The sequence below is a fragment of the Mucor velutinosus genome, assembly GCF_035048745.1.
Source record: "Mucor velutinosus strain NIH1002 chromosome Unknown tig00001563, whole genome shotgun sequence".
NCBI lineage: Eukaryota > Fungi > Mucoromycota > Mucoromycetes > Mucorales > Mucoraceae > Mucor > Mucor velutinosus.
In genome coordinates, this window is record NW_027041904.1 from 1751138 (window position 1) to 1771421 (window position 20284).

The 20284-nt window shown below is 39.4% G+C and overlaps 8 protein-coding genes across 8 annotated transcripts; 6 read left to right on the plus strand and 2 right to left on the minus strand.

Annotated features, from left to right (window-relative positions):
- Positions 1–90: 90 nt before the first annotated feature.
- ATC70_009184 (uncharacterized protein) lies at positions 91–2073 on the minus strand (the record flags this gene model as incomplete). The annotated part of the gene is made up of 7 exons (XM_064828421.1): positions 91–617; positions 671–730; positions 787–1235; positions 1289–1313; positions 1387–1686; positions 1740–1779; positions 1834–2073. The coding sequence occupies 7 exons, from the start codon at positions 2071–2073 to the stop codon at positions 91–93; spliced, it is 1641 nt and encodes a 546-aa protein (XP_064685623.1).
- Positions 2074–4366: 2293 nt separating this feature from the next.
- Positions 4367–6211, plus strand: ATC70_009185 (uncharacterized protein; the record flags this gene model as incomplete). The annotated part of the gene is made up of 3 exons (XM_064828422.1): positions 4367–4445; positions 4505–4627; positions 4689–6211. 3 exons carry the CDS (start codon positions 4367–4369, stop codon positions 6209–6211), a joined length of 1725 nt encoding a protein of 574 aa, XP_064685624.1.
- A 763-nt stretch (positions 6212–6974) lies between these two features.
- Positions 6975–7663, plus strand: ATC70_009186 (uncharacterized protein; the record flags this gene model as incomplete). Its single annotated transcript, XM_064828423.1, has 5 exons — positions 6975–7026; positions 7094–7276; positions 7333–7407; positions 7474–7581; positions 7644–7663. The coding sequence occupies 5 exons, from the start codon at positions 6975–6977 to the stop codon at positions 7661–7663; spliced, it is 438 nt and encodes a 145-aa protein (XP_064685625.1).
- A 473-nt stretch (positions 7664–8136) lies between these two features.
- msh1 (MutS protein 1) lies at positions 8137–10425 on the minus strand (the record flags this gene model as incomplete). Its single annotated transcript, XM_064828424.1, has 4 exons — positions 8137–8484; positions 8544–8672; positions 8734–8867; positions 8931–10425. The coding sequence occupies 4 exons, from the start codon at positions 10423–10425 to the stop codon at positions 8137–8139; spliced, it is 2106 nt and encodes a 701-aa protein (XP_064685626.1).
- Positions 10426–11705: 1280 nt separating this feature from the next.
- Positions 11706–12075, plus strand: ATC70_009188 (uncharacterized protein; the record flags this gene model as incomplete). The annotated part of the gene is made up of 2 exons (XM_064828425.1): positions 11706–11824; positions 11886–12075. The coding sequence occupies 2 exons, from the start codon at positions 11706–11708 to the stop codon at positions 12073–12075; spliced, it is 309 nt and encodes a 102-aa protein (XP_064685627.1).
- A 4247-nt stretch (positions 12076–16322) lies between these two features.
- Positions 16323–16750, plus strand: ATM1 (Iron-sulfur clusters transporter atm1, mitochondrial; the record flags this gene model as incomplete). Its single annotated transcript, XM_064828426.1, has 3 exons — positions 16323–16406; positions 16469–16600; positions 16655–16750. 3 exons carry the CDS (start codon positions 16323–16325, stop codon positions 16748–16750), a joined length of 312 nt encoding a protein of 103 aa, XP_064685628.1.
- Positions 16751–17134: 384 nt separating this feature from the next.
- Positions 17135–17740, plus strand: ATC70_009190 (uncharacterized protein; the record flags this gene model as incomplete). Its single annotated transcript, XM_064828427.1, has 1 exon — positions 17135–17740. One exon carries the CDS (start codon positions 17135–17137, stop codon positions 17738–17740), a length of 606 nt encoding a protein of 201 aa, XP_064685629.1.
- Positions 17741–18720: 980 nt separating this feature from the next.
- Positions 18721–20199, plus strand: ATC70_009191 (uncharacterized protein; the record flags this gene model as incomplete). The annotated part of the gene is made up of 4 exons (XM_064828428.1): positions 18721–18851; positions 18910–19192; positions 19279–19520; positions 19584–20199. 4 exons carry the CDS (start codon positions 18721–18723, stop codon positions 20197–20199), a joined length of 1272 nt encoding a protein of 423 aa, XP_064685630.1.
- Positions 20200–20284: the final 85 nt, after the last annotated feature.

Consider the following 20284-nt stretch of genomic DNA (forward strand, 5'->3'; position numbering starts at 1 on the left):
GTGCTGTACTCCCGTTCTCTCGGTGAGGCACACAACTGAGATGAAATTGCTCCCAGCAAATTGCATTACAATGATGACAGCTCCTATTTATTAAAGTTTGCTCTTTGATTTCAATAGTTTGTCTTCTTCAGCAGCCAAATCTCTAAGGATTCTGCGCAGGATTTTGCCAGAAGGGCTCTTGGGCACCTCTTTGATGAACTTGATGGAGCGCAATTGTTTGTAATGAACGACTTGATCTGAAACAAACTTTTTAATGGCATTGGCTGTTTCCTCCGTTTCTGGCACATCTGGCTTCAATGTGATGTAGCCTCGAGGGAGTTCAGTTGCTTGATCTGAATCGTAGACGCCAATCACTGCACAATCAGCGACAATGGGTGAGCTGAGAAGAATAGCCTCTAATTCAGCGGGAGGCACCTGGAAGCCTTTGTATTTGATCAGCTCCTTGATACGATCCACAATATAAAAGTGGCCATTCTCATCTTGAAGAGCAACATCACCAGAATGGAAATAGCCTTCTTGATCGATGCAGTCTGCAGTTGCTTTGGGATTGTTGATGTAGCCTTTCATAATGTTGGGGCCCTTGAGCCACAATTCACCACGCTCGCCACGAGCGACCTCTAAACAGTATCAGTGAGTATGATGTCCTCTGGCAGTAATATGATCAATCTACCTTTGCCTTCTTCATCGACAATCTTGGCCGTCATGTTGGACAGTAAAAGACCAGTGGACCCTATAAGAAACATGTAAGCATCTAACGGAGATACATGTGCATAGTATGATACATACCATCAATAACACGATCTGTAGGCTCTACAATAGCACAAGGAGATGTCTCTGTAAGACCATAGCCTTGTTTGACAATCATGGTGGGAATTCTCTTCTTTACTTGCTGAGATAGATCCACACCTAAAGGAGCAGCACCACAAATGACTAGCTTAAGAGAACTAAAGTTGTATTGATCTATTAAGGGGTTCTTTGCCAATAGCAAAATGATGGGTGGTACAAGAGCAGTAAAGGTGATCTTTTCCTTTTGCACTGTTTCACAAAACTGAACAAGATCAAAACGAGGCATCACATGAAGAGGAATACCCAAATACAAGACTACGTGAAGCAACAGTGTGAGACCAAAGATATGGAAAAAAGGCAACACACCAAGAGCCACATCCTTGTTGGCATTGACAAAGGCGTGATCCAAAGCGTGATATTGCAATACGTTGGATGTAATGTTAGAGTGTCTGTATAAGCTATTAGTTTATGTATCTATCGGCACTGTAAGCATTATATTTACGTTGTCATGACACCCTTGCTTCTACCTACAAAGATAGAATGGACATATTAGTATGTTTGTTGATTGAAACGTCCTGAAGATCACTGCTCGTTTCGTACCAGTCGTGCCGGAAGAGAAGCAGAGGTAGGCAACAGAGTCTTTGGCTTGTTGTGCCGTAAATTCAACTGGAGTAGCACGACGTTCGTTGAAGAATACTTGCGAGTAGGGCAACACCCCATTTACAGATTCACCACCAAAGACAAAGACGTGGTCTTTGGCAAGACCCACTAAATTAGCTGCTGCCAAAGCAAGCTCAACGTTAGAGGGATGAGCAATCAATACCTTGGCTTTGGTCATTTCAAGCTGGTAGGCAAGTTCCTTGGGTGTATAGGCAGGATTAGCGGGGGTGGTAGAGCCGCCTGTTCTACACATGTCAGGTACCGTCTCTTGGATGTGCCTATATATCACTTACCAGCAGCAACAGCACCTAATAAAGGTACAGAATAATCATACTATTTCCAATGTCAGCATGTCAATGGTGTAAAATAGCTTGTATTCAGACAAACCTGATTGGGAGAATAGATGGCAACAACATCACCACGCTTAAAGTCAAACTTGTCTTGCAGAGTAGCAGCAAAGCGCAGGATGTTATCCTTGAGCTTGCCATAGGTTAAACTTTCACCAGTGAAAGCATCAATAAGCAGTGTACGATTTTCTGGGATTTGATGAGGATTAGTTTTGAACAAAAACTGGATGACACCTGTTTCAGGGACTTTGATGTCGGGAAGAGTTGAATGAATCACCATGATTGAAGATTGTGCAATGAGATGAGAAGAAAAGAGTGGAAAGAGGGTGAGAATCTAGGATTTATATTCATAATCATGAATTACTCACTTTATATCATTGGACAAGGTTGTATTTAATTCCCCACATTCAGCATGTTACACGGGTGGAGTATGTTGAAAGGGATCAAGTGGAAGGTCCAAGAACCGCAGGGAAACTGTTCATCCTCAGGATTTTTGACTACTCATTCATGCATACCATATATACAAAGTTTGCTATTATTTTATTAGTGCTTCTCGTTCATATTGTCGTTTGAAGGATGCATGCCACAACTCAATCTCGGTGCATACTGAACATTACAAATCTTGTTAACAGTCTGACATTTGACAGTCTTTTAACGTATCACAAATCTAAAGGAATTTGAATATGCCATTCGATTAGATAAAGCATGATGCACCCAAAGAGAGCTTAGAACGTTTATCCTATGACAAATGGCAATTGTTCTTTTACCCATGAATTTGAGATGCTGCATCATATCCCTTCAGAATTTTAAAGAACTGTGTGCCGTACAAGGTGAATAAAACCACCGGCAAAGCTGGCAATGGGGAGGGGGTTGGGGGGAAGAACATAACGCGTCTAATTCAACATTTGATAGCATTAGTTTATAGGGGGGGGGGGGGTTTACCGTAGCGAAGCAAAGATGCAAAGTCATGGTAATAAGGCATCTAACCCAGCACTTGGCAACAATGATCTATATGAGGGCTTGATTGTAGCGAAGCGAATATGCAAACTATAGTATCTAAGCAGCAAATTCGGGTTTTCATTTCATTGTTAATAAGCTTACAAGCAACATAGCGCATGAAAATTTGCATGAAGCAGCTTTACCAAAATCAATATGCCTCCTATTCGAATTAAAAATTGCTCAAGCTACAGAACTGTCTTTCCAGTAATTTGCAGCTACCAGAAATGCATTTTATGCCGTGTAAATAAACTCTATAAAGCAATACATAGCCAGATTTGACAGCTTTCAACCCTTCATATCTTGACATGTAAACCTTTCTGAGCCACCTGGATAACGCCAAACAATTGTACTTGAGTAGTAGTAACTTCGTGACACCTTTGCTCAACTTTTTGAAGACCCAAAAAACATGGCCGAAAATCGAACAAAAACCATGAGGGATACCTCGTGGTTTTCATCAAAAATCAAGCGATCGCGTTTTTCACCTTGAAAATAAAAACTTTTACTATGATATATATTAAATCAAAATGTTTCTCCAGACCCAAAAGCAACTCCTAAAACTAATTTTATGAGGTTTTCATATGCAAAATTTCAGCATTTTAGCCAAAAACTTTATTTCATATTTTTGGAATTTCTCAATAAATTCATTCAAAACATCTATTTTACTTGGCATCATTGGAAGCGCCTTAAAAAGTACTCCAAGAGTGTATTAGGAAGCATCAGACGATAATCACAATTTATATAGTCGAATTTTACAAAATAGATTAAAGAAGTTGACAAAATACGAAATTTGTCCAATCTTGATCAGAAGAAATAAACTGAGTTTCAATCTATTTTAGCAGACGGCGCTGCTGCTGGCTGGCCCAAATACCTTTCTGATGATGCCAATAATGATTGCAATGCTGGTTGCATGACGATCATAGAATTGAAAGAACAATTGCTTCGCTCAAATATTTCTTCTGAGGAGTTTTATCTCATAAAGATGTCTTTTGCAAAGACAGTATCTTAAAAACGTCGCTGTAAATCTTACGCAAGTCCTATATTTACAGATGGCCATCTTTTGGCCGCCACCTCAAGAACAACATCAGTGAAAGGATATATCCCCCCTGGCTCTGATGATATAGCCTCTTTTTTTGTACTATTAATTGAGTGTTTAAAACCTACTTGATATACCAGATTTACATTGTCTCTGATTTAAAATGTCTTCAGCGAGAGCCGCAGGGCGACGCCGTGATCGAGCGTAGCGAGATTGATCGACTAATAACAAGAATACAGCGAATTGCATGCCGTGTGACATTTGGTGCCACACATTACATGGCACATTTTGTCGCCATCAACATAATTTCATTGCTGTCAGTCGAGACATCATTTTTATCTTGCCTAAAGAATCTACTTCGAGGCGTCGTCCCTGAACAATGAATGAATCCACAGTAAGATCAGATAAGTATGTTGCTCTAGAAACAATATGCACCTATAACAATGGCGACACTGAACGAAGAATAGAGTTATATAAGAAGACTAGCAAAGTGCCATCTTCATTATCACACCTCTTCCTTTTTGCAATAAAACCCATCAACATGATAAAATCTTTCTACATTCATATTGCCTTCGTTATCATTGGTATGCTGTATCTACTCTTTGGATCTAGACAGCTTTGTAAGTAAAGCGACCCAGGCGATGCAAGCCCTTTGTTGACTAACATTGTTGCATTTCAGTCTTTCAATTCTGTCATGAAATGAAGCTTCGTCACACTGTTGCAGCTCCAGAAACACTGCACATTGAAAGCTTAGCAGACAACTTTTACAAGACCATATTTTTCCAATTAAACACTTATAAATGTAAGTTTCTATTGCCTATAGAGACATCTGCTCAGATTGCTTATCTTTTTCTTTTCGTCAGTGATCAACCATTGCCAGCTTCATACCTGGGACTATAGAAAGCCATACGAGTTTTTGAAATCAGTTGTTTCTACGCTCATCAAGGGATGCTCAGACTTGGACAGTGCTTTCATCAAAGATCTGGGAAGCAAGCATGCAACAAACCTGAATGTCGCCTTTCAAGAAAAGATACTCAACAGTGGGGTCTCAAGGAACTTTTTCTGTTTCTATATCTTTTTCATTTCTCTTTTCTTCAAGGACGCTATTCAATCGGCTGCTGTTGATGCTTACAACAATGCGTACAATTATGTCAGAAATTGGTACTTTGATGGTGGCAACATGGCTACTGCAAATGATAATAGCGACAATTCTGGTGACAATAGTGGTGGTCGTGGTGGCCCAGGTGGTCCTGGCAGCAATCCAGGTGGTAATTCTGGTAGCAACAACAATGCTAGCGGTTCAGCCAAAAGAAAGTACAAGACGGAGCAATCAACGCGTCGCAAGCATCTCCCTATTGGCAAGAAACCTGTAATTAGACAAAAAGCCTCAACCTCCAAAGCGCGTTCTTATGCTGCTTCATCCTCCAAGAGTCCTTCTAATATTGCTTCATCTTCCAAAAATCACTCTTCGTCCAAGGCTCCATCATCTTCCAATGCCCCCATTATCGATGTTGACAAAGCTGCAATCTGTCAAGCCGAGAAGGCGGACAAAGTAGCAACAGACAACTTTCAGGCATCTTTTGTCGAAATAAACCTTCAAAAAGCAAATCTTGAAAAAACCTTCTCCAAGTACCAAGGCTTGGTAAATGGCTTGAAAAGAGAATACAAACAAAAACCAGACATTCCACTTCCTGATGCGGCTTCTGCCTCTCTCAATCAATATCTAACCACCCAAAAAGAATTGGTCAGCAAGCTTCGATATGTCAGTTTATTGAAAGCAAAAAGCACATACATGCTTGATGCCGTAACGAACCACCTTCGATTTGCCAAGATAGAAACTGATAAATTAGAGGAGCAACTTCAACGATATGACTTTGCTAAACGTGATCCCTTTGTACTGCTGACCAAAGAAACCGTATCTCAGGTGCCTCCTGTTACTGAAAGATCAGCCAATATCTCTTCTACATCATACCCTCCTGCGCCAGATGCGACCTCCGATTCTGCATATCCTGGTCAACAACCTCAAATAAGACGTGATGCACCCAAACCTTACCCAAGTCACTCTCAAGATGCTGCTCCTGTCAAGAAACAGTTCGAAACTGAGAAAGAGGCCAACGAGTACCTGAAATACATGCCTAGACATGATACGACATTCGAAGACGTAGATTTTGATCAAGTGAAAGTGCCTTGTGGCATCGCGTCTCTACTTGGAGAATACAACAATTATTGTTTCCCTCCTGGCACGTATGAGCCCCCACCACTGAATCCTGATATTCCTCCTACTCCTGCTGAATCCAACTTTGCAACTCTTTTACCTTCAGCACAAGAACAAATACCAAAAAGCAGCAAGAACAAAGGGAAGCAGCCCATGTATCCAAGACTGTAGATCCACTTGAATGGCATAGAATTGTTCCTGCATCAAGCATTAAATTATAAATTTAAAATACAATGTTCATACCTTTTTATAAAAACTATCTAGTTTAGTATGCTTTGGGCCCTAATTGACTGAGTGAAGGCTTTGAATTCATCATTGTGATGATTTACATGCAAAAAGAGACACTGCAAGAACGCGGACTGTGAAACATCAATCAAGCGGGAATAACATTGCTCATGGACCAAAGGACCATTTCAAGTCAAAACGAGCGCCAAAGTCTATAATTCCTTCTTTCCCCGCATCGGTAAGTTAGAATGGTACCTAATTGCATCCATCCATCCACAAGAGAACACAATCCATCCTGCATCAACAGAATATCGTTATGGCTAAAAAGAGACCAACATTTTGAATGTAATCAGTGCGACATTGGAGACATTGCCAGCATTGGAGATTCGTAGATCTTTACGCTACAGCAAATGCATCCAAACTATTAAACTCATCCATCCATCCATCCATCCATCCATCCAGCTATCCCTTCACCAGAATGAATGTCGACATGTATAGAATACCCTCCATCGATCAACAAGACACACCAACTTGTTTTTGCTATGATGGATCTATCATATCAAATCAGCCTAGCAACATAGAAGAGCGAAATCGCAGATAACAAAGTGTTGGATTGGTGTGTGTGCTCTTGCTGGATATTTGGACTGGATGCAAATAGAGCGTAGTTCGTCTGATACTAATCCTGAGGTTTGTTGTAATAGAACCCAACATGCTTATTTCCAAGGAGAACAGAAAGGCTGTCTACTCAGCTCTTTTCAAGGGTAAGTAATATAGGAATACATGTGGAAGAACAGTATAGCTCATGTGTGCTCTTTTTGCGATCAATAGATGGTGCCCTTGTCGCCCCTAAGGATTACAACCTTCCCAAGCACGCCGACATTGACGTCCCTAACCTCGAAGTCATCAAGCTCATGCAATCTTTGACTTCCAAGGGTTTCGTCAAGACCCAATTCTCCTGGCAATGGTATTACTATACTCTCACTGATGAGGGTATTGACTACCTCCGTGAATGTATGTATAGGATTAGTGCAATGGATCGAGTCAAATGCTAATTCTCTTTATGATAGTCCTCCACTTGCCTCAAGAAATTGTTCCCGCTACCTTGAAGAAGTCTGCTCGTCCTGCTGCTCCCCGTCGTGCTTGTAAGTTTGTTATAGGGTTGAATTGGACACAACATTGAATACTGATAACTCTTTGTCTTTCTATAGTCGGTGGTGAGGGTCGTGAAAACCGTGGTCCCCGTGGTGACCGTGGTGATTACCGTCGCAAGGAAGGTGCTAACGGTGACTTCAAGCCCGAGTTCCGTGGTGGTCTCGGTAAGTTATGATTTACATGAACCAAGCGTACAGGATGGCTAACTCGAAGCATTTGTGTTTAGGTCGTGGTAACCGCGAGTAAATTTTATTTTAGCATTTGACTCACTATCGCTTTCTCTTTTGTTAAAAAAATTTACATTGCAACAAACACATTAAATGTTGGTTTTATAAAAACATGCTTGTCTCTTTGTATTGAGTATCGTTTTTGATGGAGACGGGAAGAGGGGAGAGGGTATTAGTAACATGAATATATCCAATGCGTCGGTTGCCTCGTCTTATAAAAATGTAAATTAAGCAACATCAGGCGTGTAGATCCGTATGTTTAGACACAACGATATTAATACACATGAAGCTAGCCCAAACGCTCGTGTTTTCATTATAATTCTCCATAATAATAAAGGGTGTTTTGTGTCCTCTCAATAACATTTGGCTTTCTCGACAAAGGCACTAGTGAAGAAGTTGATTTAGAACAGATTTTTCGGTTTATTTCATACTGCTTTAGAGACTTTGGTTGATTTGATCCTGATAAAGTTATATTTAAAGACTGTAGTTGCTCTACTTATGTTTTGCTTTTAATTCAGCAATTTGCTCAGCGGTTGCTTCTTGATGTAGGTAAAAGCAATCATCTCCTTTTGCACAGGCGCCCTCCAGATGATAAAATGTGCAAAGGTGGATACTCGCCTCTACCTTTTCAAGTTCGGCTTTATCCACATCATCATGAGAGAATGGACAGCGATCACCTTGGTTGCACACCCCTTTGAAATGGTAGTATCGACAAGGGCCAGTAAGTTTGCGAAGCTTTGTCAGCATGTCATCAGTGAGAGGATCATGAGAGTAGGGGCAGTTGGCTTCTTTACAATTGTTGTTCAAGTGGAAGAAGCGACAGGGCTCCAATTTCAAATCCTAACAGTAGAACAGATTAGAACAACCTAGCTATACAATCATCTCATAGTGATACTTACATGTGAAAAGGGACAAGCATCAAACTTGCAGCATGAGCCAGTTTTGAAGAACTCGCAAACAATCTTCTTTTTGGGATTGTCTTGAACAATAACAGCATCTTTGTCGTGTTTAAAGGTGCAAGCGTCGCCCTAAATAACATTCAAACTTGAGTTAATCGTGCTTTCGAGGCATATTCAATTTTATACTTACATTACTGCAATGTCCATTTGCAAAGAAACGACATGTGATGAGAGGCACAAATTCCTTCTTAGTCTTTTGACGTTTCTTTTGCTGATTTGCTTTATTGTCGTTTGGTCTCTTCAATGGTTTAGGTGCGCCAATTACTAGTACATGGAAGACTCATTAATCCACATGTTGGTATAGCCTTAAAACGCTAAATTACTTACTTTGTCTAGCAACATCCTCCAGAGTAGGCTTGTCACTGTTGTTGAGGGTCGATGATGGTGAAGCAGACAGAGATCCAGCGTTTTGTTGTTGGCCTAATGCGTGGTTTAATAATTGCTTATTACCAAGCTGATGCATAGTGCCTGCTTGATTATCTACTGTATTGGCGGCCTTTGTTGCTTGGCTCTGGATGTGTTGATTCGCATTTATATTAATCTGAGGATTGGAAGCCTTGTTCTGCTTTTTGTTCTTTTTATTCTTGTTCGGCTTGGCATTTTCACCGCTTTGTTGATCTGATGGTTTGGTGCTGGCAGACTTTTCATGTAACTGAAGTAATGTGTCAAAATCAGCGTCCTCAAGGTTGTTGGGATTATAGGAACGGTTATCTGCATGTTCTTTGGCTGCGTTGGCTGCCCTCTTTGCGGCTTGTCGAAGTTTCTTTTGCTGATTTTTCGATATTTTCTTAGGTTTGTCTCGAGGTCGAGTTGATTGAGCAGCTAACGATGTTGACAATACTGGCAAATTACTGCTTTGTTGAGCTGAAGAAGGAGGACTTGACAGCGAAGAGACATCAATAGGAGGCAAGGCTTGATTAGTTGCAGCAACTGGCGCTTGTAAGTGAATTGGTGATTCCTTGACAGTAGTCCAGGGAGCAACTGAGCGCGCTGCATTGATAGCATTGGAAAGACCGAGGTGGTTTGGAGACACAGACTGCGGCAAGGCTGTTGAACTATTGATCGTTGGAGGAACAGAATTCAATGCTGAGGCTGATGGCGGCTGAACAGCAGATGCATCAACAGTGCTAACTGCAGGTTGATGTGATGGAGCGGCCTTTGGTGGGATGCTAACACTTTGAGATAGTAAACTTGACTTTGGTGAGCGATCAACATTTGAAAGGGGAGACACAGGTTTGGAAGAGCTGCCCTCTAATAAAGGCGGTGACACTGATTGTGAGGTTACTTTGGTTTTCTCAGCGGATTGAAAGATGCTGTCAAGAATGTCATCGATGGGAGTAATTTTAGACTTCTCAGGCGACTTCTTGGGTTCAGAGCCACGTCTCGTCAAATCCTGTGTGAGGATTTGAATTGCTTTTGATGATTCACTGGGACCAGCTGGTTCTGATGATGGAGATGCTGATTTAGGTACTAGAGTCGACGAAGCTGAAGACAAAGGTGGTGGAGATGCTGTGCTGATTCTGCAAGATGGCTTTTTGAACTTCTTGACAGGAACAGCAAGACGATCTGATGCAGGGTCAATTTCAGAAAGAGGGCCATTTTCACTGAATAATTTGCGCTTTTCGGCTTCTTTCAAAGAGTTGCGACGAATGATTTGAGCAATTGTTGGCTTTGGCTGTGCTTGTATTGCTGCCTTTTGAACCAGCTTTTGTTGATAGAGTTTGTTCATTTCATCGAGTATACGGTCATCTTGAACACTTTTTGATGGAGGTGGAACATTCATAAGGAACTGTCGAACGGATCTTGGCTTATCAAACGACATATTGACTATATCTACGTTTGAAGGATTGAACAGAGATTTAGTATAATAAAAACGCAAAATTAGATGAAACTGGAAACAGAAAAAAACTATGTAAAGCTTTCAAAGAGTCACAAATGTGATGAAAGCCTATGGCCAAATGATTTAACGCAACAGCGGGCTGTTGATGCAGTGTATCCATCGTTATAGCAGTGTTCATGCCAACAAAGCACTTAAAATCTATTAAATAGAGACATCGGCTACTTTGAGCGTCTTGGTAGTTAATAAGCCCATTGAAACAGGTCGACGAATGCACATTGCGTATCTGAAAGCCATTTACTGCGATTTGACGGATCCCAACCATATCAAACCTTCAAAAAATGCATGAATCGATCAGGGTGTAATTTCTCAGTGGAATCACTAGTATATAGTTGCCCTTTTAATTTGATATGATGGCAATCTTTGATTTAGAGCGTGTATAATACATGATCCACCATCAAATCATTTGTAACTGGATTACTGGATGTGTTCTATATTCATTTATCTGCAGAGTTAGTTTGGATATATCAGTAATTACGCTGTATTTCATTTTTTTATTGATTCGAGTAAATAATGCTGCTTTGATGGTTATAGCGTATTATTGATACATCAATTGCACATTCGTTTGACTGATCATGCGAAATTAGAGTTGCAGCCACTACTAGCAAAGACTAAAATTCAAGTACCACTATCTCTACCTGACATTGGGCTCCTTGTTTTACATAATGGCATGTCCCTAGTTATTGATTTACATACACCTTCTCAAGGTAATCTTGTGTTTACCCCATCATCCCTTGCAAGTGTGCCTCCCTTCCTCCTCGACACCTCCTTTCATGCACATCAGAGGCTTATAAACAGATGCAATCCATCTTTTTCTTTCAGTTTCGTCCCTTTTTCTTACTATTACAATTTTTTTGTTATACAATGAAGCTTACATTTGTCGCTTTAGTTTCTACTATTACTTTTTCTCAATTGATTTTAGCTCAAACAGCGCCTTGTGCCGCTCAAGAAGTGTAAGTATTTGTGTATTGATTGCGTTAATGATCGCTGTGTTAATTGCTTTGTATTCAGTTTAAATACTTGTTTGTCTAATGAGGATAACTACCTAAAAACTTGTCAAGGTCAAGGTGAGTTTGTAGAACTTCTCTACATTACTGAATTGGAATATCTAACTTGATGATTGCCTTCAGATTATGCTTGTCTTTGTAAGGTATGATAATCTGTAAGAGCTGGTAAGATATACATATAACTCACAGTTTATCTCAATGCAACAGTGGCATAGGGCCAAGCTATCTTGCTACGATAACTGCCCCAACGATTTGGGAATGGCGTTAGTTAAGGGATCAAAAGATACCTTTTGCTCAATTGCACAAACATACAATACGTAAGTAAAAAGGTAGTTGATTGAGATATGAAAGCGCTCACCAGTCCTTATAAAAAATTAGAACTGCTAGCAGCAGTGTGGTTGCTCTTTCAATTGCTCCTGCAACCACTATTTCCGGCAGCTCTGCCACTGTAGCATTTCCTTCCTCGTCTTCCTCTACCACTGCATCTTCATCCTCTACATCCAATCATCGTTACATTGGCCAGGGCTTGATGTTTGCTGCAGGTGTAACCGCTTATTTCCTGATCTAATTTACTAATGCATGTGGCATTCTAATATCATCTAATTACACTTTAACTACTCTTGTTTATATTATATGTGTTTGTTTACTTTATTAATTGGCAATAAACTCTCAATAGTTTATATCCAGTGTGTGTGTGTGTGTGTGTGTCTTCCCCTTGCATAAACTTGCGTACATAATAACACTTCATCCTAAAACTCCAAATGTTGCCATTTGTTTTGCTATAACTACTATGTAGACTGCAATATCGTCTCTTATATTATACATAATGTTTTTCAAATTAGGGCGAGCAATTATATGTATTAGCAGTCTTGATTGTGAAACGGACGCCTATCTTGAGGAATTCAAGGAAGCATTTACCGCCAAAGAATGTAAATCAGGCTACATGATTCACCCTTGGCAATTAAAGCCAAAGCTGTCGACAACGCGTATCAAAAAGCATAGCCAGTAGCATCTACAGCTTCTATATTCACAAAACATAGTAGCTGTAATAAGCTGTGGTACTGTTCAATTCGTAATTTCCTTCATATGAGCCTCAAAAATATACAATGTTTATCAGAATGGCATTTTGGCAGCCAAATTTTTCAATCTCCGGTCAGTTTTTTTCATCAAATTTGTTAATTTTTGATTCATTTGCGACTTCGTCGATCTATTTTGCAAGATTCGACTATGTGAGCTGTAATGATCAACCCACACTCCCTTATGCTTTTCTGGAGTGCTCTTCAAGGCGCATATAATGATGCTAGTAAAACGAGACACTTTTTATAAGCCTATTGAGCTATGTTGAAAAAAATGAAATGGCGTTTTTTGTCAAAATGTCGAGATTTTGCATATCAAGATCTCGCCAAGGTGATTCCAGAGGTTGCGTTGGATCAATAGAAACATTTTGATTTAGTATATATTATAGTAGAAGTCTTCATTTTTGAGGTCAAAGACGCGATCGTTTGATTTTTGATGAAAACCATGAGGTATCCCTCAAGGTTTGGAGCCGATTTTTGACGATCTCAAAAGAATTGAGCAAAGGCGTCAGATAGTTGCTGCTGGATGAAAGCAATTGTTTGGTGTTGTTCTGGCGGTCTAAAACAGTTTCCAACACGAGAAAACACGGCCCAAATGCATCCAAATTTCGCTTCTTTTTGCAATCTATTAGATGATAAGAGGAAATAAAGGCATACTGTTTGACCTTATCTGAATTGTTTCGATTGACACAGACATGGGTCATTGTAGGCCCCAGTTGCAGGTTGCTCATGGAAGAGTTTCACTTGATATTTGGGAAGTCAAAAAGTGCAAATTCGATAAATCTTGGTAGGATTGCTATCGACGGAGCAGTTGGTCAAGGGAAACCAGCTATATCGCATGTCTTGGTATTGGTATGATTTTACTTGCGATTGCATGATAACTAGTACAGTGCAAATACATGCGTTTATAGTTAAAGAGTATTGAGGTCATAGCGATCCAGCCTACAATATGCGGTTTCAGTTCTTCAGCAAGAGCTAAAGAAATCAACCATAAACCGCCACCTTTCCAAAAGTGTTTTGCCCATAGAAAATACTTGATCTATCCTGCAACTCATTACAGAGCCTTCTCTTCATTTTTTTTTTCGTTATTCATTTATCTCGTTTGATTGTAAATCGCAAAAGTGAGATGTCAACCATTCAAATGCAATCAATACCCAATTTCTATTATTATACAAACTAAAAGACAGATATAGCTGGCATAATAACCCACTACCGAGCCATAGCATCATTAATACCAACCATGCTACTAATAATAAAAACGCTTGTGTGCAAGGCTTTGTATGACCATTACTAAATCTTGTTTATTATTAGGTTCAAATTTGTTTCATCGTTTGTTTTGTATTTTCTACATTAATAATCAAGTGTGCTTTGAGCGATAAGCTGTATGATATAGCAAGCTTCTTCATAACAACTATAGTAATATTAGTAAAAATAGGCACACGGTCTTACAAGCATCATACAAAGTGGCTGATGTCTGCTAGAAATTAAATATAGACAGATCTATGGGTAAAGGTTGAATAAAACAAACTCTGCTTATATTTTCGAAACGGACATCAACGGACGATGCAACGTTGCCAAGCAAAAATGACTTTTTGTCATTGATGATGATAATTTCTTGACTTTCCACGAGCACATCACCTCCGGAAAGTGAGTGTATCCCAGTCTCTTATTTCCCAAAGTACATTTTGGACAATTGCAAAGGATGAGATTTAATCAGATAAGAAAAGAAACCTATCGTCATGGTAACCGCGTATGAACATTAGAACATCCAGGTACAAAGCCTGATTAAAATGGAACCCAAAGAATGATATTGTCGGTTTGTGTGTGACCTATGTTCGCTGTATTTTTTGAATAATGGACACTATAGTAGCGCATTTATCAATTTTCGTAAAAATAGGTAAGATTTCTAAACTTAGAGGGTTGGAGATCATGCATAAATGTCATCTACTACCGTAATCTACCTACTGTTGCTACGACTTTGCTGAATTACATGGAGCCTTTCCTCTTGATGCAAAATCCTTGGATTTTTCTCATATTACATCTCTGCAGTCCACATTCAAAATTGATTGAGGAATGTCTAAGGCTGTGCTATATACCAAACGGATCGGTAAATGCCCCTTGCTATATCATTTAGATAAGCGTTTTGTACATTACAGTTGACAACATTTGATACTATACAGTACCAAACGCCATCAATATGCACTAAGCATACACTTTAGTCATACTATTACACTATCTACCTAAAAACTTAGAGTATTTGTCAGATAGCTGTTGTTTTCGGTTCTGATTTTACCGAAGAAACACATTCTCGGATCTCGAATTCATCCCACGAAAAGCGTAGAGACCAACTGTGTACACTCCGAACATCTGAAGATGGCATACACGACAATTGTCGTCATAGCAAAGATGACCAAGGCAACATAACATACCCAGGATACAATTTGTGTAGATTAGATGGTATTGCAATCCAGCTAAAGATGAGGAAGAGTATACGCCTTCTGTCACCATGCAACAATTATCGACTCCACAACGACGGAGCAAAACTTCTTTATTCATATCAAACAAGGCATGGACAGCTATTGTTTTCTTTTGCCTTTTACAATGAGACTAAATTTAGATTGAGAAGCAAGCCAAGGTAGATGTTGCCATCTATTAAAGTCTTGGAACTTGCTGTGTATGTAATTTAAATTTCGCATACATTTGAAAGGACTAGACCATCTGCCATTATTTAGATTTTCAATTTTGACATGATGTCTAAGTTACACTCCATTTTTCTACATTTCGAGTATATCTTCAATGTTGTTTTGTTTTCTGTCAAATCATTAAATAATTAATGAAATACCACGCAAATATTATGATCTTGTTCTATGTGAAATACATTTAACAAATGTTCCATCAACAAGGCTTGGCTCTACTCCAATTCTGAAGCATTTATATTGTAACACAATGTATTTGTCGTCATTGAAAATGGGTACAAGATCTACAAGTATGAATTATCAATAAGAAAAATTGGGCTGAAGACGAAGAATAAGCGAAATGTACAATAACCTAATTCAGCCATATGTTGCATTTCAAAGAATGGCTGACAACATTTAGGCATGAGAGACCTTATTTTTGGGGCCATCTAGACGGGTAGATGTCGATCTATTTTTGGCTTCTTTCTTGCGAAAAGACTAAATCAAGAAGTATTCGTTCATTCCGTATAATCATCGAGAGTAAAAGAGAGCTGGGCGGGGCCGTCTATGATGTATATCACAAGGTAAACAAAATTTATATTTATAAACTTATCAAAAGAGTTACACAGTCAACACCAAAGAAATCCCCTTAAATCTTATATAAATCCAATTCCTTTCAAATGGAAGAAAAAAATAGTTTTGTTGTTTTCTTTTCTCTTTAGCTTTCTTTTCTTTATTTTCTTCAACATGCGTTTCTTATCTACTGTAATATTATCGACTGCTATTGTATTCATTTCATCCACTTCAGCTGCCAAATTAGAGAAGAGATGTGCTTTGAAAAGAGAACCTATGACAATTGAAGATGGCTTGGTATGTTGTCTTGTATAAATCATACATTTCACCCCCTTAACTAAAAAAAAAAAACACATTTCTCTACCACCATCATCAACCTTACCACTACAATTACTACATCAGCTCGTTGCAAAGATCAAAGTCGGTAAGGCAACAACAAAAGACGACAGCATCCACGGATAACCTTCCGAGAAAAATGCTAAAAATACATTATGATTAATACAGGCACACCTCCACAAACTTTCTCGGTCGTCTTTGACACTGGTAATTCACTCACTTGGGTACCAGCCGCTGAGGTAACCATGGAAACCGATTCTATTTTGACGTATTTGTATTTATTTCTATATTTGTCATCTAGTGCCATACTCCAGAATGTCGACAACAATCCCATCTCTACAATTCAAATTCTTCATCAACTGCTGTCAATCTCCACAAAAAGCAATCCATCAAGTACGATGAAGGTGTCTGCATTGACGCCAGGCTCTATAGAGTACAGTATAATTCATGTTCAACCAAATCATTCAATTAACATGTTTATTTTTAGGATACAATTTCAGTTGCAGGTCTTGCTGTACCTAATCAATTGTTTGGTAGTGCTTATAGCGTCAAAGGTCTAGGTGGCCCTTCTTATCGTATGTAACCGCACTGTTTGATGCAAATACCCGTAAATGACTAAACCATGATATCATTTCAAATATAGTCGGTTCCCTTGGTTTAGGTGGTTTCAATGCTGATGGCTCTACTAATTATTTGACATCCAACTCAGCCTCATCATCAAAGCAAAGTAAGTAGCAGGATATCAACATTGGGAAAGAAAGTTTGCTAAGCCCATTCGAACCCTTTTTATTATACATGTGCTTCTAGAAAGACAAGGTAATACATACAAAGCCAATTCTAGACCCTGTTTGATTTGAATGTCCTATGCTTATATTAAATTCTTTAATGTTATGTAGCTGTAAGCTCTGGTGGTTTCGCTCAAAATGGCTTCCAAAGCGCATATGGCCAATCATCTCAACAATTCGGCATGGTTGCTGCCTCGAACGGTTTCTATCAAAAAAGAAGTAATGATCAAAAATCAGACGCTGAATTCATCTTTGGTGGCGTTGACCACAATGTCTACAAAGGCGACATTGCTTATTTCAAATTACCTACTTGTGATTACGGCGACTCCCCCTTCTGGAAGACTGAAATCAAGTGCGTCAAATTTGGCGATAAGATTGATATCAAATTGGCTCCTAAATCATTGGCATCTTTGAGCACCGGCTCTAATTCTATCTTGGCTCCTACCAAACAAGCAGATCTCTTGCACGCTGCCATTGATGCTAAATATGATGAGGATGAAGGTGTATACAGATTGGAATGCTGCGAAGACCTCGACGACTTGCCCACTTTCAAGATTGATTTCAATGGTTATCGTGTCTCTTTGCCTCCCAAGCTCTACATCAAGAAGGATGGTGAAAAGAAGTGTCATACTCTCATCGGCCGCAACAAGGGCACAGATAAAGACTGGATTTTGGGTGGTGCTTTCCTCAACAACTTCTATCATATCTATGATGCCAGCAACAACCAAATCGGTCTTGCTATCCCCAAAGGTGGCTGTGATGCCAAGATCACCAAACTCTCTAAATAGATCATTAAAAGACCTTAATTGTTGTATATCCTCCCCATGTATCATTCATCCCACACACACACAAATAAAAGAAGTACCCGCATCATAATAAATTTAGTAAATTCACTCTATAATTACTGCTAATTGCATCTATCTTGATTTATTGACATGCTGTAAAATGATCGTTACTATTTTGACGCACGTAGACGCTTGGACCACTATATGTATAATCGAAATGATCTACCTGAAAGCAACCGAGTTTGAGGAACTCGCCATGTTTCAACACCGAATCATGCCTTGCTTGTGAAAGACTTAACGAGGTTTGCAAGCGAAGTAGAGGTTTGAGAGTGCTTTGGTGCACGCATTAAAACATAAGCTCCTAATTTAGTAGCTGGGTATCGTCAAGTATACGTATGAAGATAACCACTAATCGATAAAATGCTGTAGATTCGGATAAAAATGCATATCGCGAAACCGTACGAGTGATTTAGGGGCCATGATTATAAAAATTTAGCTGGAGCACGCATACCGCAGCTCGCATTAATGGTATTTACTCGCGGCGCACAACGCCATTAAATGGTATACGTTAACGGCGCACAATGCCATTGAGTGGAAGACCCTAGCGGCGCACAATGCCACTTGTACTGCGGTATATGTAGTTGCGTAGACCGCAGTACTCGAGTTTCTACAGATGATCCCTGGAATCACAATGAAGACATTGATGGTGCTCTTAAATGGATACAAACGACATGCCTACCTAGAGATTCGCATTATTGTAGGACGATATTCTATGATTGGAGCAGGTGAATATACGGAAAGCCTTGTTTGAAACCCAAAGCATTTTACGGTTTCAATGCAAAAACAAAAGTGTATTACACCGCGACGTCATTGAGGTTTATTAAAAAGAAGAAAAATTTTAATCATATAAATAGCGGATGGTTCAAGCATTTTGTTCTTTTTCTTCTTTACTACTTTATAAAACTACTTGTAATCATATCAAAATGTACTCTAATTTTCAGCCTAAAAAGGTCGCTAAAGTTAGCTCCAAAATCGAAAGAGAAGCTCCCGAGATTGTGAATTGGGTTGACCAGTTGAGTCAGATTATTGATGAGCTCTCAGAGGGTAAATCAAAGTAAGTTGTATGGAAGCAGGGGGGTGAAATGGCACGCTTTAACAAGTTTTCGCTATAGCAACCGAGAAGAATCGCTCGAAAGACTAGTAGATATCCTGGCAAGCCATCACGCATCGTCTCAAATTGAAGACCGTTTGGAAGATGTGTTGGGTGCATTGAAGAGATCCTTGTTGAAGAATTCCAGCACTCACGAGGCATGTCTCGCAGCCAAGGGCATTGCATTGACATTTATCAACATGGAGGATATCTCAGAAAGCGAAGGCGATGATTTATACCGCAGAATCTTACCTTCTTTGAGAAATAGAATCAAGGATAGTGAACAAGTGGACATCAAAATAAGTGTAAGTTTTTATAGGATCATTTTTTTTTTTTTTTTTTTTTTTTTTTTTTTTGCAAGGATGAGTTGTTAAAACGTGTACTTTTCTAGTGTCTCCAAACGTTGGCTTTGATCACTTATACCGCAGCATCAGACATTGATAAGCAATTAGTGAGAGATTACTTGTTTGATCTCATTGAGACAGACGGTGCTGATTTCAATGTCGAGAGTTTATCACCCAATGAATTGGACAACTTATTCAGCGAGGCTCTTCAAGCATATGGTATTTTATTTGCTGCTTCTTTCACTACTGGTGTTGTAGACTTTGATATCTTATGGGAGGAACTGGAAAAGTAAGTTGGTGTATGGTTTATCTTGGGAAGAGCATACTGATTGATAAGTTTCTTGCTATTCAGGGTGATGCCTATGCATGAAATGCTGCTGGAAAGCCCAGACAAGGATATTCGAATCTCTGCTGGCGAAAATGTTGGGTTGATGTTTGAAACTGCCAACATCTTTTTGAAATCAGATTCTGACGAAGAAGGTGATGGCGAAGAAGAGACAGTAAAACCTGAATACGACAACATGGACGGCTTGGTTCACACATTAAAGGAGCTGTCTATTGATAGCAGTCGTCGCAGAGCAAAGAGTGACAGAACAGAGCAGAAATCAGTGTTCCGTGATGTTGTTAGAAGCGTTGAGGAGAATGTGAGACCTAGCGAAGAACTCAAGATTGGTGGAAAAGTTCTTACTTTCCGTGGCTGGGCAAAGATTCTACCTTTGAGTGCATTTCGACAAGTTCTTGGTCAAGGATTCCAACATCACCTCAAGACAAATGACATGATGAAGGGCATTTTCCGTTATTCTATCGGTCGCCAACAAGAAGACGCTGATGACTCTGGCGACGATGATGCTTTTGACAAATCCACCTTGAGCAATGTGGACAGAAAATTTATCAACGACGAGAATAAGAAATCAAGAACCAAGCAATTGCGCAATGCCAGACTTGGCAAGGAAAACTCAGGCTATTGAACATCTCCATCATCTCTCTCTTTCTCTCTCAATGTAATATAATACTTCAAGTGAATAAATCTAAGCAAGCATATATATGTATATA